A 15,393-nucleotide genomic window follows, 5' to 3' on the forward strand; every position below is an offset into this window, starting at 1 on the left:
AAGAAAAGATTCTGCATCTAAAAAAATATTACCCTTAGCATTTAGAAGGTAGGGAAATGACTACATTTTAGAAAGGATTTACTACAGAAAGCCAAGTAGAATTTAGATTATCTATTAACTGTGTATTTTCAGCAAACTTGCAGAAAAAAAAATTTGAAAGAAAAAACAAAAGATAAAATAGGACAACAGAATGAGATGAAAAAGTTGCTAATTAAGGAAGGAATATAAAAAAACTAAAAATGAACAAAAATAATTTTAAATGGTATTAGAAGCAGTAAAGAGCAGAGTCTACTTTATGGAAAACCCAGTTTGTAATATTGAGAGCAAGCTTAAGAGGTTTTCACATAATTCAAAGGAAAACACAACAACTCTAAAATGATGAGCAAAATTATAATGAATATGAGGATAGTGAGGAGGAATTAAACATGAGGATAATTAATGTTTTTAAGCTGATTGAAGATACAACTCTGCGGATCAAAATGACTCACCCAATAGCAGATAAAATCAGTGAAAGGAAACTAATTGCTGGACATAGTTTGATGAAAATGTAGTACTCTACAGACATAAAATCACTGGTAGCATGAAAATATTCCAAAATAAAGGAAGATAAAGAAAACATGAAAGTATAGGAAAAGATAGGAAGTAAAGAAATATAAATAAGTAGATGTGTAAGTACGTGTGATGTTAAAACTATAAATGAGTTAAGTTCCACTATTAAATAACAAAGATTCTCAGTTTGAGTCATCCCTCCAACTCCCCACCACTCAATTAATGTATCTATATTTTATTGAGGAAAGTAACTCAGTATATTTAAAAAGAAAAGTGTTGAGAAATAGTTATAGCAATCAAATACAGAAAGGTAGCACAGTTGGCAGTATTAATATGGAAAAGTAGAATTTGAGGCAAAAAAAAGCAAAAATGTGACAGAAAGGACTATTGTCTATTCATAAACGATAAAGCTTTGTTCAGACAGGGCTTAATATGTGCCAGACTTTGTCCAGAGGTGGGGCTAATGTAAGGAATAAGGTCAGCTCTTGTTACTTGGCTACAGAAAACATTCAGTATATATTAGGTATTCTTATTCCTGTTCTCATTCTCACTCATCTTCTTATGGACATGGGTTATTTTAGGCAGTGACGGAGATCCAAAGATAGATGGTATGGGAGAACTGGAAGAAGTTTCTAAGAGCTTGAATCTGGAGTGTGTGTCTGCATGTGTATATGTGTGAGGGTAGGGTTGAGAGGTCATGCTGGAGAGGTAAGGAAAAGCTAAATCATGTAGGGACTGTGTCCAGGAATTTGGATTTTCTTCTGTGAGCCAGAGGAGAGCTCCTGAAAGGGGAATATCATGATATGATTTGCACTGTAGAATGATGACTGGCTAGAGAAAGGAGAATGTCTTGGAGGGAAGGCAAGGCCAGAAGCAGGAAGATGAGTGATAGGCTACTGTGATGGGTCAGCTGTTATCATGTGATTAGGCCACCAGGCTGCATAAGGTGAATCCTGCCCCCAGAACTGTGCAAACCAACAACCTTGATGGGAGCTGCACCAAGGTGCCTTACACTGAGGATAGAGAAAAATGGATGGAAAGTTCCAAAACATTAAGAAGGACAGCTGAAAACATTAAGAAATGAGAACTGGTTTTACTGATGATGAAATGCAAATAATGGTACTCTTTCAAAATGACTCAAGTATATTTAACATCTGAAGAAGACAAAGAATGAATATCATCTATAAAAGGGATAACAAATTATGATACAGTGAATGAATGGAAATGAATCAAGAATGGATATACATGGGTACAAAATGAAAGAAATTGGAATTACTGGAAATAAAACAGTGGAAGTAAAGAAACCTCAACAACAGGATAAAATCTAGTCTAATATAATCTGTTCAGAATCAAAGCATGAATCTGTGCATAGAAGATAGTCTCAAAGAATTCATCCAGAGCATGGCACAGATGTAGTGACGAAATACATGAAAAAAAAGGAAAATGTGTGGATAACAGACTAATAGGTCCCAGTATTTGTCTTAGAGTTTTAGAGGAAAGAGGAGAGAGGCCAGTGGAGAAGAGCTAGCCAAAGAAACAATGGCTGAGAATATTTCAGAACTGAAGAAAGCACACACTGTGGTGCTGAGGCATGATTTTAAAACAAAACAATACTACTGGACACATTGAAGTGAAGCATTAGAACACCAAAGAGAAAGAGAGCGTTTTAAAGCTGCCTAAGGATAAAGTCACTCATCTATTCAGTGATGTCAACCAGGCTGAGAACAGATTTCTTATTAGCCACAAGAAAAAAGGACAGTATCTTTAAAATGTTGGAGGAAATAAAGAAAGAAGGAAAGAATCCGTTAACCTAAAATTCTATATCCAGAGAAGCTATCTACAAAGACAATAATAAAACTCTTTTCAGACAAAAAAAATGATGAGTGTACTACTCATAGACTCTCCCTGAAAGAATTACTAAAGGATGTACTTCAGCCAGAAGAAAAGAGAAATTAAAAGAAAAGATGCAATTAAAAAGTGGCAAGGGGTACTTGAGTGGTGCAGTCAATTGAGCCTCCAACTCTTGGTTTTGGCTCAGGTCATGATGTCAGGGTTGTGGGATCAAGTCCTGCGTTGGGCTCTGCACTCAGTGTAGAATCTGTTTGGGAATTCTCTTTCCCTCTCTCTCTGCTCCTCCTGCTCATGCTTGTGCTTTTTCTCTCAAAATAAATGAATCTTAAAAAAAAAAAAATAAAGTGGCAAGAAATAGGCAAATTATTTTGACAAATTACTGATGGGGGAATAAAGAAATAATTTTTGTGTGTTCAAAAAGAGGCTTGACCTAAACAGAAGTAGAAAGGACAGAAGAGATTACTAAGTTACTGTTTCCTTTTCCCTCCTCAGCAGAGACATAGCAAGTAAGTTTAGAGTTTGTTGGAAAAATGTATACGTATGTGTATTGGAAGTTATTAGACCTGCAATCTATAGCTCAAACTAGCAGAGAGATAAAGAGAATTGAAATTTTTATTTTTATTAAGTTAAAGATAGGAAAGGAATTTTAAAAAGGAAAGAAAGCACGGGGTATATTAAAACACAAAATAATAGAAATAATTTCAAATACATTAGTAACCACAATAAATATAAATATAAGTTGTCATATGAATATACCAGACAATCAGATTGGGCTAAAAATATAGCTATATTCTTTTTTTTCCCTCTTTGCCATTCTTTTGTAAAATTAAGTTTGTTTTAATTCCAGTATTATTAACATTCAGTGTTATGTTAGTTTCAAGTGTATAATATAGTGAGTCAGCAATTCTGTACATTACTCAGTGCTCATTACGACAAGTGCCCTACTTAATACCCATCACCTGTTTCCCCCCACCCACCCACTCAACTCCTCTGTGGTCACCATGAGTTTGTTCTCTAGAGTTGAGTGTATGTTTCTTGGTTTATCTCACTCTTTTTTTTCCCTTTGCTCATTTGTTTTGTTCTTAAATTCCACATATGAGTGAAATCATATGGTATTTGTCTTTCTCTGACTTATTGCACTTAGCAGTATATTCTCTTACTCCATCCTTGTCATTGTAAATGACAAAATTTCATTCTTTTTTATGTCTGAATAATATCCTGGTGTGTGTGTATGTGTGTGTGTGTATACACATACCACAGCACGGATTTTTTTTATCCATTCATTTATACTTGGGCTGGACACTTGGGCTGATTCCATAATTTGTCTTTTGTAAATAATGCTGCAATACACATAGGGGTGAATCCCTTTTTTAAAAAATTTTTTAAAATTTATTTATGGTAGTCACACACAGAGAGAGAGAGAGAGAGGCAGAGACACAGGCAGAGGGAGAAGCAGGCTCCATGCATCGGGTGCCCGACGTGGGATTCGATCCTGGGTCTCCAGGATCGCGCCCCCGGCCAAAGGCAGGCGCTAAACCACTGCGCCACCCAGGGATCCCAGGGGTGCATCCCTTTGAATTAGTGTTTTTGTATTTTTTGGGTAAATACACCAGTAATGATTCTGGTTTTAAAGACCTACCCAAAGAAAAGACATACCCAAAGACATTCTTCTTTTAAAGACATACCCAAAGAAAAACAGTGTTGAAAGATTTCAAATAAAGAAATTGAAAAAAGGTATTCTGGGAAGATACTAACCAATGCTAACAGGTGGTATAGCAACATTAATATCAGACAAAATAGAATTTCAGGAAAAAAAGCATTAGTAGGGATAAAGAGAGTGTACTCCTTTGTAACTTGGAAATTAGTCTCCTGGGTCCTGATGTTTCCTGCTGTATGGAAGGAACACTTCTGTGTAACCCCTTTGGCTCTCTGCCTACTCTGATGAGTTAGGGAGCAAGAACTTGACATGGGAAGCCCTCATCTTTCTTTCTTCCCTCTTGGAGCTGGCTGCCTTCAGGGTGTGCCATTTGCTCCCCTGTATTGTAAGTCCCACCTGAGCAGACTCCTCCAGAGGAGGCTGGCCTCTTGCCCGGCACCACCTTTGGACAATCCTGGGGTTGAATTAGAAGACCTATTTCATCTTTACACTAAACTGGGTTTTTTATGAGTAACAAAGGACTTACTTTGAATTCCAGCCGTCTTACTCTTAATTTTGTTTCTGAACCTGTTCAATACCTGGGCAGAGAAAAATACCCTTTACTGGACCCACAGAGGGCTCAGTCCCCATGATGATAAACAAGACCTAACAGTCATGAAGTTATACTTAATAGTATAATCTTGAATTTAGAAAGGCCAAAACAGATAGGAATATAAGAAATAGACAAATCCTCCGTTATAACGGGAGATTTTAGTAACATCTTTCTGACACTAGTGGACCAAGCAGACAACAATTTTAAGTAGGTAGAAGATATGAACAATACAGTTAACAAATCTGATCTTGTAATATACATTCCTGAACTCAACAAGAGAAAAAAATACATTTTTTAAAGCCCTCATGGAACATTAAAAAGTCTGTGCATTAAGTTAACAAATTTAAAATAACAGATTATGTTTTCTGAATATAGGAAAGTTAAGTTTGAAGTCAACAATTACTAGGGCACCTGGGTGGCTCAGTTGGTTAGGCATCTGCCTTCAGCTCAGGTCATGATCTCCAGGTCCTGGATTCGAGCCCTGCATCAGGGTGTCTGTTCAGCAGGGAGTCTGCTTTTCTCTTTCTCCTCTGCCCCTCCCCACTGCTCATTCTCTCTCTCTTTCTGAAACAGGTAAATAAAATCTTAAAAGAAAAAAAAAAAAAGAAATCAGTTGCTAAAGGAAGAGATCATAGACTTAGATAAAAAAAAGAAGACGACCCTTTAAATAACTCATGGACTAAGGAGGACAAAAGAACTGACAAAATATTTTGAACTGAATGACAGTGAAAATACTACCTATCAATATGTGGGATGCAATTCAAGTGGTACTTAAAGAAAGATGTATAGTTTTAAATGCACTTGTGAAAAAGAAGAAGGATTAACTATGTAAACATGCAGGTCAGGAAGTTAGAAAAAGAACAGTAGGAAAAAAACCCCAAAAGTAATACGAAGGAAATAAAAAAGACAAAGAACAAGGCTAGTGAAGTAGAAAGCAACAATAAAAAAAGGAATGGAGATGACAAAACCAAAAGTTATATCTTTGGAAAGATTAACAAAGTAGGTGCACCTCCATCAAGGAGTGATTATGGAAAACAGAGAAAACATACAACAGATCATGTTACGACAGTGAAGGGAGGGGTGGGAATATGAGTACAGATTAAGTCCCAAGAGAATACCAAAACCCACTCTATGTCAGTGCACTGGTGGATAATTATATAGAAAAACATAAATTACCAAAATTGACTCAATAAGGAATAGAAAACCTAAATATTCACCATTAAATAAACTGAATTGGTAGCCAAAGATATCCCCCCTCAAAAAAACAAAAAACAAAAAACGAAAAACAAAAAACCAGCAAACAGAGATTTCACAGATGAGTTTTAGCAAACCTTTAAGGAACAGTAAATCCCTGTGGTGTATACAAACTAATTCAGAGGATCAGAAGCTCCTTAGCAATTTTGTGAGGCTGGGATAACGACTTGATATCAAAACCTGACAAGGGCAGAACGAGAAAGCAAAAAGTCAGTGTTGTAATTGATGTGAAATTCTCAATAAAATATTTACAAAATCAGCAGGATATGAAAGAATAATACATTATAAGCAAGTGAATTTCACCCATTGGAAGGAAAAGATAGCTCAATAGAAATGTAATCTACCAGGTTAACAGATTAAAAACCATATGACTATTAAAAACCATCTCAGCAGATGCAGAAAAGCATTCAGTAAAATTCAACACTTTCATAATGTGCTAAATGAATGGGGGGGGGGCTAAATTTAGAGTCTTACGGTGAATCCTCTTATAAAGCAACTTTCATCCCATTTATATTGTGACTAAATCCAGATTTTCAAGCATTTGAATTTCTTTTCATAAAGGCATAATTGCATGTAAGAATACACATCTCTCCAGAAGCTGTGCCCAGTTCTTTGGGAGAACACACAAAAACCACCCCACAACAACCCAGAAAGTCATGGTGAATTTGAGGGTGACTCTCCGCCTGTCCCACATTTCAGTTGCAGACGTCTCTACCAGGCAGGTTCTTACCTATCTTCCTCCTCCGGGATCATTGCAAGATTCCACTTTCCCACCTTTTGAGTGTCATGCCCAACTCACGGGTTGGGTGAAAGATGGCAGATCTGACTCCGGAAGACACGAAGCGAGTGTGCCTTGTGGTCTGGCATGATCTCAGCCCCTTTCCTAATGGACTCCCTTTCTCGTGGATGCCCTTTACTCACCCTCATTCATGTGCACAGGTCCAAAGTGAAGACAGTGCACGAGCGGATCCCCTTGGCTGGACTGAGCAAATTGCCCAGCGTCCCTCAGATTGCAAAGGTAAGAACCAACCCCTGTGATAAGGTGCCTTCCTCTTTTTAGCCTGGGGCTAGGGTGGGGGTAACAGGCTTGTTCTGAGAGGGCTCTGCCCTTGGAGGGGGGAAGGCCACTGTACTCTTTGGCCCTTGACTGTGTGGATGGGGTGGAGGAGGACTACTGGAAGATGTCCTCGTCTTTCCTATGACCTCCCCATCTCATCCTCACAGCTGAGGCCGCTCGTGGTCTCTACCCTCAAGTTCATAGCTGGTTCAGGGGACCAGAGAAATGGAAAGACAGGGCTGGCTATGGAGAGTGCTATAGGACTTGAGAGGAGGCAGAGGTGGGGTGGCTAGGGAGCCTGCACAGCAGAGGAGACATGGGCTGGAGGATGGCCAGGCTGTTGGCCCAGACAGAGGACCCCCCCCTTGAATGAGGAACTGTCCATCAGCTGGTGTCCATCAGCCCGTGTCACTGCTCTGGGGCACTGGGAACTTGAGACCTGAGTTAGCCAAGTTGTGGGGGAGAAGGATGGTTGGTTGGGTTGGCCCCACATGTTGGGAGTGGGAATGCCAAGCAGAATTGTGCCTAATGCCTTCTGTGGCCTCATTTTATCAGTAAGCCCTAGGAAGATTAGTTAACTTTCCTGGTCACTTGTTAGTGAGCAGCAAAGCCATGATTCAGCCCTAGGCCTCTGACCCTACAAGTCCTGCCCTCTTGGGCTCTTTCTTCTGGTGGGCAGGGGAGCCCGATGTTTCCAGTGGAAATAGCCCCTGAACTATTTGTCTCTCTCTTCCTGCTTAGGCTTTCTGTGATGATGCTGTGGGGCTGAAATTCAACCCTGTTCTGTATCCCAAGGTGAGGACCTTCACCTCATCCCCTTACCCAGGGCTCTCTAGCTTGGCATGGATTTGTATACTTGGGGGCTCTGTGTGATGTTCTCTGCATCTTGGTGGGGTTTTGTGGGGCCCCCAATAAACCTCTGTGTCTCCCACCCTCCCTTTGCAGATTGGTCCACTGGGAGCCTATCCTTGGCCATGCCTGGGTAGAGGCCCACCTGAACTGGTTCCCATCTGTTGTGGGGGTAACAGGGTTGCAGTGTTGTGCCTTCTCCCCTTTGCTCTGGTCATACTTCCCTGAGTATGTCAGCCTAGGGTGGAGAGTTATTCTACCGGTAGCTGGGGAGTTAGTGCAGATCTGGTCTGTCATCGTGGAGGTGCAAGGGGGGCAGATGGCGGAACCCCACTGAGAAATAAAAGGCCAGATCATGGCTCCCCATGGCCAGGGTTACTGCAGCTCTGAGGTCTGACGAGCCCCTGCACAGGCCTAGTTAATAAACGGATTGGTTCTCTGTTACTGGTTTCCTTAGGATTGGCCTGAACCTGACCCCAGTCATGGTGTGGGAGTGTGGGTGGGCAGAGGAGCAATAATAACAAAACAAACCAACAAACCCACTCAAGAACAATTATGGTGTGACAGGACTTAAATCACTCACGCACAGTGAATTGCTTTAAATTTGCCACAGGAAGAGAGCCAGTGCACACAGACTGTCTCTTCATGAGCCTGCAGGGCCTAGAGAGACCAGAGTGGAAGCAGAGCTGCGCTTCTGAGCTTGCACTGAGTTCCAGCACTGTGGCAGCGGAGGCCTGCTGGGGCTGGTTCAGTCTGTTCCCTGCATCCTACTTCTGGCAGCTTAGGGACAGTGAGGTGAAATGGTTGGTGGAGAAGGGAGCCCTGCCCTGGCTGAGACATCCAGAAGCCCCTGGAACAAATGCCTTGGATGTTGATGATTGTGCTTGACACTGTTTATTCATGTGCGGTGGCTAAGCTGATGGCAGGGTCCTCTCCTGTACAGAGAATGTGCCAGAGCCCTTCTCTGAGACGCCCTCTGAGCATCTGTAGGCACTCACCAGTAATAGGCTTTCATTCAGGAAGGCTGCCCTTCCCTTTGTAATTAAAGCTGAATTAGTGAGGTTTAACCAAACATGAAAACCCCATCATAAAGGCCTAACTTGACTACAAATTTGGCAGTTTTTGTCATCAGATCCTATGCACTGAGAGAACCCAGTGACGCTCATTTGCACAGTTCTCTGTGTAACTTGGAAAGACTCCGGCTCTGGTAATAGTGGAAGAGCAGCTGTATTTTCATGTTTTCTATATTTGGAGGACTGCTTAGTCCGGCTGGGGTGTTAATCTGGCTGAGGTGTGTGTGTGTGTGTGTGTATGTGTGTTTGTGTTTTTAAAATTCACAGAGTTTGGAATGTTCTTTGGAAGGTCTCCATGGCTGGATGCCTCTTCGCTGGCATAGCAGCTGCTCTGCACCTCTCACCGTTCCATGTGGGTGTGGGGTCTCCCTTTGGGGCTGGGCAGCAGTGCTATTCATTGGGGGGCGGGGAGCTGAGAAGCGTCCATTTCCTTGGGCAGCTGAGAGCCTCTCCTGGGTCACATATTCTGACCAATCAGTCATGCCTTGTTTGTTCTTCCTATTGTGTAACACATGGTCAGATCCCTCCTTTTTACTGCAGAGACTATCCCAATAACAACCAAGTCTCCTCTTTCCTAACAAGCTGGCTTGGCTCTGATATTTTTGGAGAGTTATATAGATGGTGATGATGATGGCAGTAGCTGCTCTGTGTTCAGCACTTTATGTGCCTGGTCTTACTGAATCTTCACACCCACACATTTCCATTTAATGGATGAGAAAAACTGAGGCCCAGAGAAGTAAAGTGGTACACTCAAAGCTATCTAGGTAAAAGCAACAGGTTCAAGATACAGAGTCTAGTGTTTCTGAGCACTGGACACCAACACTGAGGCACAATAGAAAACTAAACAGAATCAATGGTCAGGATTCTTCTTTCCCCCCCCTCCTTATATATTGTTTTAGGGCAGTATGTTCCTCCTTAGAGACGTCTTACTTTGCGGATAAAGGGGGATTGAAGTCGGTATGAGCAGTGCCTTGCTCAAAATCATACAGCTGATCAGAGGTGTAATTAGAGCCAATGTCCTCCTCCCTGCCCAGTTTTGGGGTCCTTCACTTTTTATTTTGTTTTAATTTATTTATTTTGAAAAATATTTTATTTATTCACAAGAGACACAAAGAGAGGCAGAGACATAGGCAGAGGGAGAAGCAGGCCCCCATCAAGGAGCCTGATGCAGGACTCGATCCCTGGACCCCAAATCACAACCTGAGCCAAAGGCAGATGCTCAACCACTGAGCCACCCAGGTGCCCCAGTCCTTCACTTTTTACATCACAGATAAAGCACTGGGATAAGTCCATTCCTTTAGTCCTGCTGGACTCCCTGTGTGCCCAGGCCATGGCTGGCATATCTGGATGGGAATGGAATGGTGATCCAGAGATGTAGCCACCATGGGGGAGCCCAGGTCGGGAACTAGCTGAGATCTCTGGCTTCACTCTTTGCCTCCCTGCACATGTGTGGAGGTCTTACACCGGGGGGACATATTCTCCACCAGAGTGGCTGTTTTCCCTTCCATTTCCTTCCTCATTTGTCTCTGAAGTTAATAATCTGATTTTTTTTTCTCTCCACATTTTTCCAGGCCTCACAAATGATTGTGTCCTATGATGAGCACGATGTCAACAACACATTCAAATTTGGGGTTATTTATCAAAAAGCAAGGCAGGTAAGTGCCACGAATCCATACTGGTCACCGAGCCCTGTGGTCTCTCACTGGGGACTCCCTCTTCGCCTCCCTCAATATGTGAACACAACCATCACATTTCACACATGAATTAGGCTGGAGGTGACAGTCTTCAAAGTGGACTACTCCTCACAAGACGGCCTGCAGATCCTTTAAACAGCAATGTAGTTTTTCATAGAGTTAATTCTAATTCTTCCTGGCCACCTCAGCTTATATTTAACTATGGGCTGTTGTTGCAAGAAAAATCAGACTGAGTAGAGGGAATGGGTTAGCACAAACTGCTTTCTCCTAGCCTGCCCTCCTCCCAGCTGGGAATTAGCTTTTTCTCCCAGAACTTCCTTAGATTGCTGGAGCATTGCATGCATCTCTTCCCAGCTCTGAGTTCAGCAGTGTCATGCTGGTTGCTTGAAATCAGCCATGGTGGAAGTATTTACACCATGGAAATTTGCAACCCAGGGCTTCTGTTTTTCCTCTTTGGAAAGCTGGCTGTTAAAAAATTTATCAGTATGCTACTGCTCACTCTCCTGTCTCTTGTAGCACTTATACGCTGCTTTGGGGTTAGTTGGTCAGAATAATGTTTCTCAAAGTGTGTTCCATGAGACACTAGTCTAGTAGGTACTCTGTGAACAAATGACTCTGGGTGGGGGCGGTTGTGTGAGAACATTTTAAAAGCTCTGAGAACCTAAGGTAAAGAGCTCATATAATTATGTTGAACTCAATGTTTCCCCTACTTATTTGACCACAAACTTCCTATCTTGCCTACTATGGACATTTATTAACATCCTGAAAAGTGGTTTGCTAAACACACCCATGTTTCTTCAAGTAGAATGGTTCACACCAATTTCATCTTGGTATCAACCAAGAGCCTAGCATGGTGGTTTTATAGAAATATACTCATAACTTTTTGCTGTGTGAATTAATGGATAAAGTTTGATGCTTTTATGGTAGATTGATAATATCTTTCAATATTATCTGTGGGTTTTTTTTTTTTTTTTTGCATGATGGTGTGTTTCTTGGCTAGATGATAGCTGACTTCCTTGTCTGAAATTATTAGACCACAGGAGACATGTGTTTGCTTAAAAACATTCTAATTAAGTGAAGAGTTTAGGAGCTGAGAGGCTAACACAGATGAATCTTGTAATTGAAGGGAGATTATTCAGGTAGCTGCTCTAATTATTTTTATATATTGCATATTTATTTTGTACAGCTCTGCTAATATAACCCTCCTAATTAAAGTTTTTGCTTGTGAAATTTACCATAGCAGATCTCATAAGGTGATTACAATCCAGTGTTCCAGCAAAATTATAATTACTGAACGTTAACCATCCATCTCTGAGAAGAGGTCTATGTATTGTTTATTTACCTAATGCTACTGAGCCAGGGTGGAGGTACACAGGGAGATAAGTATTTTTTTTTTTTTTAAACTTCTTAAAAAGTTGTTGTTTTGCAAACTTATATCCATGGGGCAATTTTTTTTAATAAATTAATTTTTTATTGGTGTTCAATTTACCAACATACAGAATAACACCCAGTGCTCATCCCGTCAAGTGTCCCCCTCAGTGCCCGTCACCCACTCACCCCCACCCCCTGCCCTCCTCCCCTTCCACCACCCCTAGTTCGTTTCCTAGAGTTAGGAGTCTTTATGTTCTGTCTCCCTTTCTGATATTTCCCACACATTTCTTCTCCCTTCCCTTATATTCCCTTTTACTATTATTTATATTCCCCAAATGAATGAGAACATACACTGTTTGTCCTTCTCTGATTGACTTCACTCAGCCATGGGGCAATTAATATGAACATTTGTTACATGAAAGCTCTGTGCTGTTCTTAGGATATAAGTAAGTCCCATCTAATTCTCCTGTTTCTCAGGCACTGTGCTAAACACTGCAGGGGTTACAGTGATGATTAAGACTCCCTTCCTGAGTGTGTGGTCAACACTGCAGGGGTTACAGTGATGATTAAGACTCCCTTCCTGAGTGTGTGGTCAAACTCGTGGCCAGTGTAAAAATAAAGGCAAGCCAGGCTAATACCTGGCTGGGTGTAAATCCTAGAGAGAGGCACACCCCAGTGAGTAAGCTGAATTTGTTTCCCAGTGGAAGATGCACATTACCCAGAAGCAGCTGTTCTCCCACACTCTAGCCTCATGACCTGGGGTAAACAGCCTGGTGGGCCAGAGTTGTCATGCCTTTGTGGCACGCTATACATTAGGAATCAGCACACTTTCTGTAAAGGGCTGGATAGTTAATATTTTAGATGTCATGAGCCATACAGTCTCTGTTGTAACTACCCAAGCCTGTCTTTGGAGTGCAAAAGCAGCCAAAGACAAAACTAAATGAATTGTCTTGGCTGTGTTCCAGTAAAACTTTATTTATAAAGCAGCAGGCTGGATATGGCCCATGGGCCATAATTTGCTGACCCCTGCTAGGGAGCTGTGTCTCCTAAACTTCAGTCAGTCACAAATGACATCCAAGATCGTATTTTCTACCATATGCCTCTGTTACTTTTTATCACATCTATACTATTATTAACCACCTAACATTTTCTTTAAAAAGTTTTCATTGTTTAAAGGAAATTTTGTATCACTACTCTAATTAGAAAGTTAGTATCCCTTACATGAAATGCAGGTAATTCTAAACAGTAATACTATAAAAAAGGGTAAAGTTGTTGAAGTCTAGCTAGATTCTGTTCCCTGTTGAAGGCATAGAACCTGGGATCTGCTCTTTTTGTTATAAGGCAGGTATTGGGAAGATACTAGAGAGTCACCTATTAAAGACTTTCTCCTTGAAGTGATTGTGTATACTGGGGTATGTCCTGTGTCATATGCAGCTGCTGAGTGCCATCTGTGGATGTCTGTAGTCATCACTGTTTGCTGGTCCTGCCACAGTGGGCAGAGCCTGCAGATTGGACAAGGCCCCACAGTGTTTCAAGCTTGTCATAAGTGTAGAGTTTACTACTGTTTCCAGCTTTGCTTTCTACTTTTTTTTTTAATTATTAGACTTTTAATTTCTAGGTATTTGTAGATTGGCATGCAGTTATAAGAAGTAATACAGAGAGGTCTTGTGTACTCTTTACCCAATTTTCCTCAAAGGTAATGTCTTATAAAACTATAGTGCAGTATTACAGCCAGGATATTGATTGACACTGATATAGTCCTCAGATCTTATTCAGACTTTCCCAGTTTCACATGTGACTGTGTGTGTGTGTGTGTGTGTGTTTTATTGTATATAATTTTATTACATGTGTAAACTTCATAGTCAAAATACAGAAGATGTCCACCAAGACAAGAATCCCTTGTGTGGCCCTTCCATAACTGTGCCAGCCTTTCCTCTTGCCTCTATCATCCCTTATACCTCCAGTCCCTGAGTCCTGGCAATCACTAATGTAGTCTCCACTTTTTAAAATTCTGTCATTTAATAAATGGAATCATATACTTTATAACCTTTGGGTATTGGCTCTTTTCCCCATTCAGGGAGGTTCAACCAACTTCTTAAGTATATCAGTAGGATTCATTTATTTTCATGGCTGTGTAGTATTCCATGGTATAAATATCTGTTTTAGTAGTTACCCTTTGAGGGATATCTGGATGGTTTCTAGTTTGGGGCTATTATGAATAAAGCTGTTATGAACATTTGTATATAGGTTTTTGTGTGAACATAAGTTTTCATTTCTCTGGGGTAAATGCCGAGGAGCATATGCTGGGTTATATGGTGATTACATGTTCAGTTTTGTAAAAAGCTGCTGAACTGTTTTTTAGAGTGGTTGTTCCATTTTGCATTCCTACCAACAATGTATATGTAATCCATTTCTTCTACATCCTTACCAGCATTTGGTGTTGTTACTATTTTTTAATTTTAACCATTGTGATAGATGTGTGGTAATGTCTCAGTATGGTTTTATTTTTAATTTTAATTTTTTGCAGTATGGTTTTAATTTGCATTTTTCTAATGGTGGCTCATGATGTTGAACATCTTTTCACGTGCTTATTTGCCATCTGTATATATCTCTTTGGGTGGAATGACTGCTTATAGCCTTTAACCATTTTCTCTTTCTTCTTTTTAAGATTTTATTTTTTAAGTAATTTCTATACCCAATATAGGACTCAAACTTACAACCCTGAGATCAAGAGTCACATGTTCCACTGACTCTCTTGACCATTTTCTAATTTTTTTTTTAAATTGTTCAAAAACTTTTTATAACAGCTTTATTGAGGTGTAACTCACATATAATACTACTCATAACAGGTTGAGAATTATATCTCAATAAAGTGTGCAGTTCAGTGGTTTGAAGTATATTCACAGAGCTATGAAACCATCACCACGATCTTAACTCCAGAAAATTTTCATCAATCTCAAAAGAAACTCCATACCCATTAGCAGTCACTCTGTCACCATTATCTCCAGCTCCTGTCATCACAAATCTACTTTCTGTCTGTACAGATTTGGCTGTTCTGGATACTTCATATAAATGCAATCATAATATGTGGTCTTCTATGTCTAGTTTCTTTTGCTTAGCATGTTTTCAAGGTTCAGTCAGGCCTACATTCTTCTGATGGCAGAATTATATATTGTATGGACATACCACATCTCGTTTATCCACTTTTCAGTTGATGGACATTCTGGTGTTTCCACTTTTGGGCTGTTATGAATAATGCTGCTATTAACATTCATGTGCAAGTTTTTTTGTGGACTTATGTTTTCATTTTTCTTGGATATATTCTTAGGAGTGGAATTGCTGGGCCATATGGTAACTCTATGCTTAGCCTTTTGAAGAACTGCCAGACTGTTTTCCAAAGAGACAGCACCATTTTACATTCTCACCAGCAGTGTATGAGGCTTCTG

General features: G+C 40.5%; 1 protein-coding gene across 9 annotated transcripts in view; it reads left to right on the forward strand.

The window, feature by feature from the left end:
* Positions 1–15,393, forward strand: part of RAP1GAP2 (RAP1 GTPase activating protein 2) — a 222,545-nt gene that overhangs the window by 174,203 nt on the left and 32,949 nt on the right. For all 9 annotated transcript variants that reach the window (XR_003147058.3, XM_025476089.3, XM_025476091.3 and 6 more), the window contains 3 exons: positions 6,843–6,921; positions 7,702–7,755; positions 10,454–10,537. Coding sequence is in view for 8 of the 9 variants with exons in the window: in XM_025476089.3 (XP_025331874.1) it covers positions 6,843–6,921; positions 7,702–7,755; positions 10,454–10,537 (217 nt within the window). In the remaining variant the exon portion in view is untranslated. The remainder of the gene's footprint in view (positions 1–6,842; positions 6,922–7,701; positions 7,756–10,453; positions 10,538–15,393) is intronic.

The sequence above is a fragment of the Canis lupus genome, chromosome 9 (assembly GCF_003254725.2).
Source record: "Canis lupus dingo isolate Sandy chromosome 9, ASM325472v2, whole genome shotgun sequence".
NCBI classification, from domain to species: domain Eukaryota; kingdom Metazoa; phylum Chordata; class Mammalia; order Carnivora; family Canidae; genus Canis; species Canis lupus.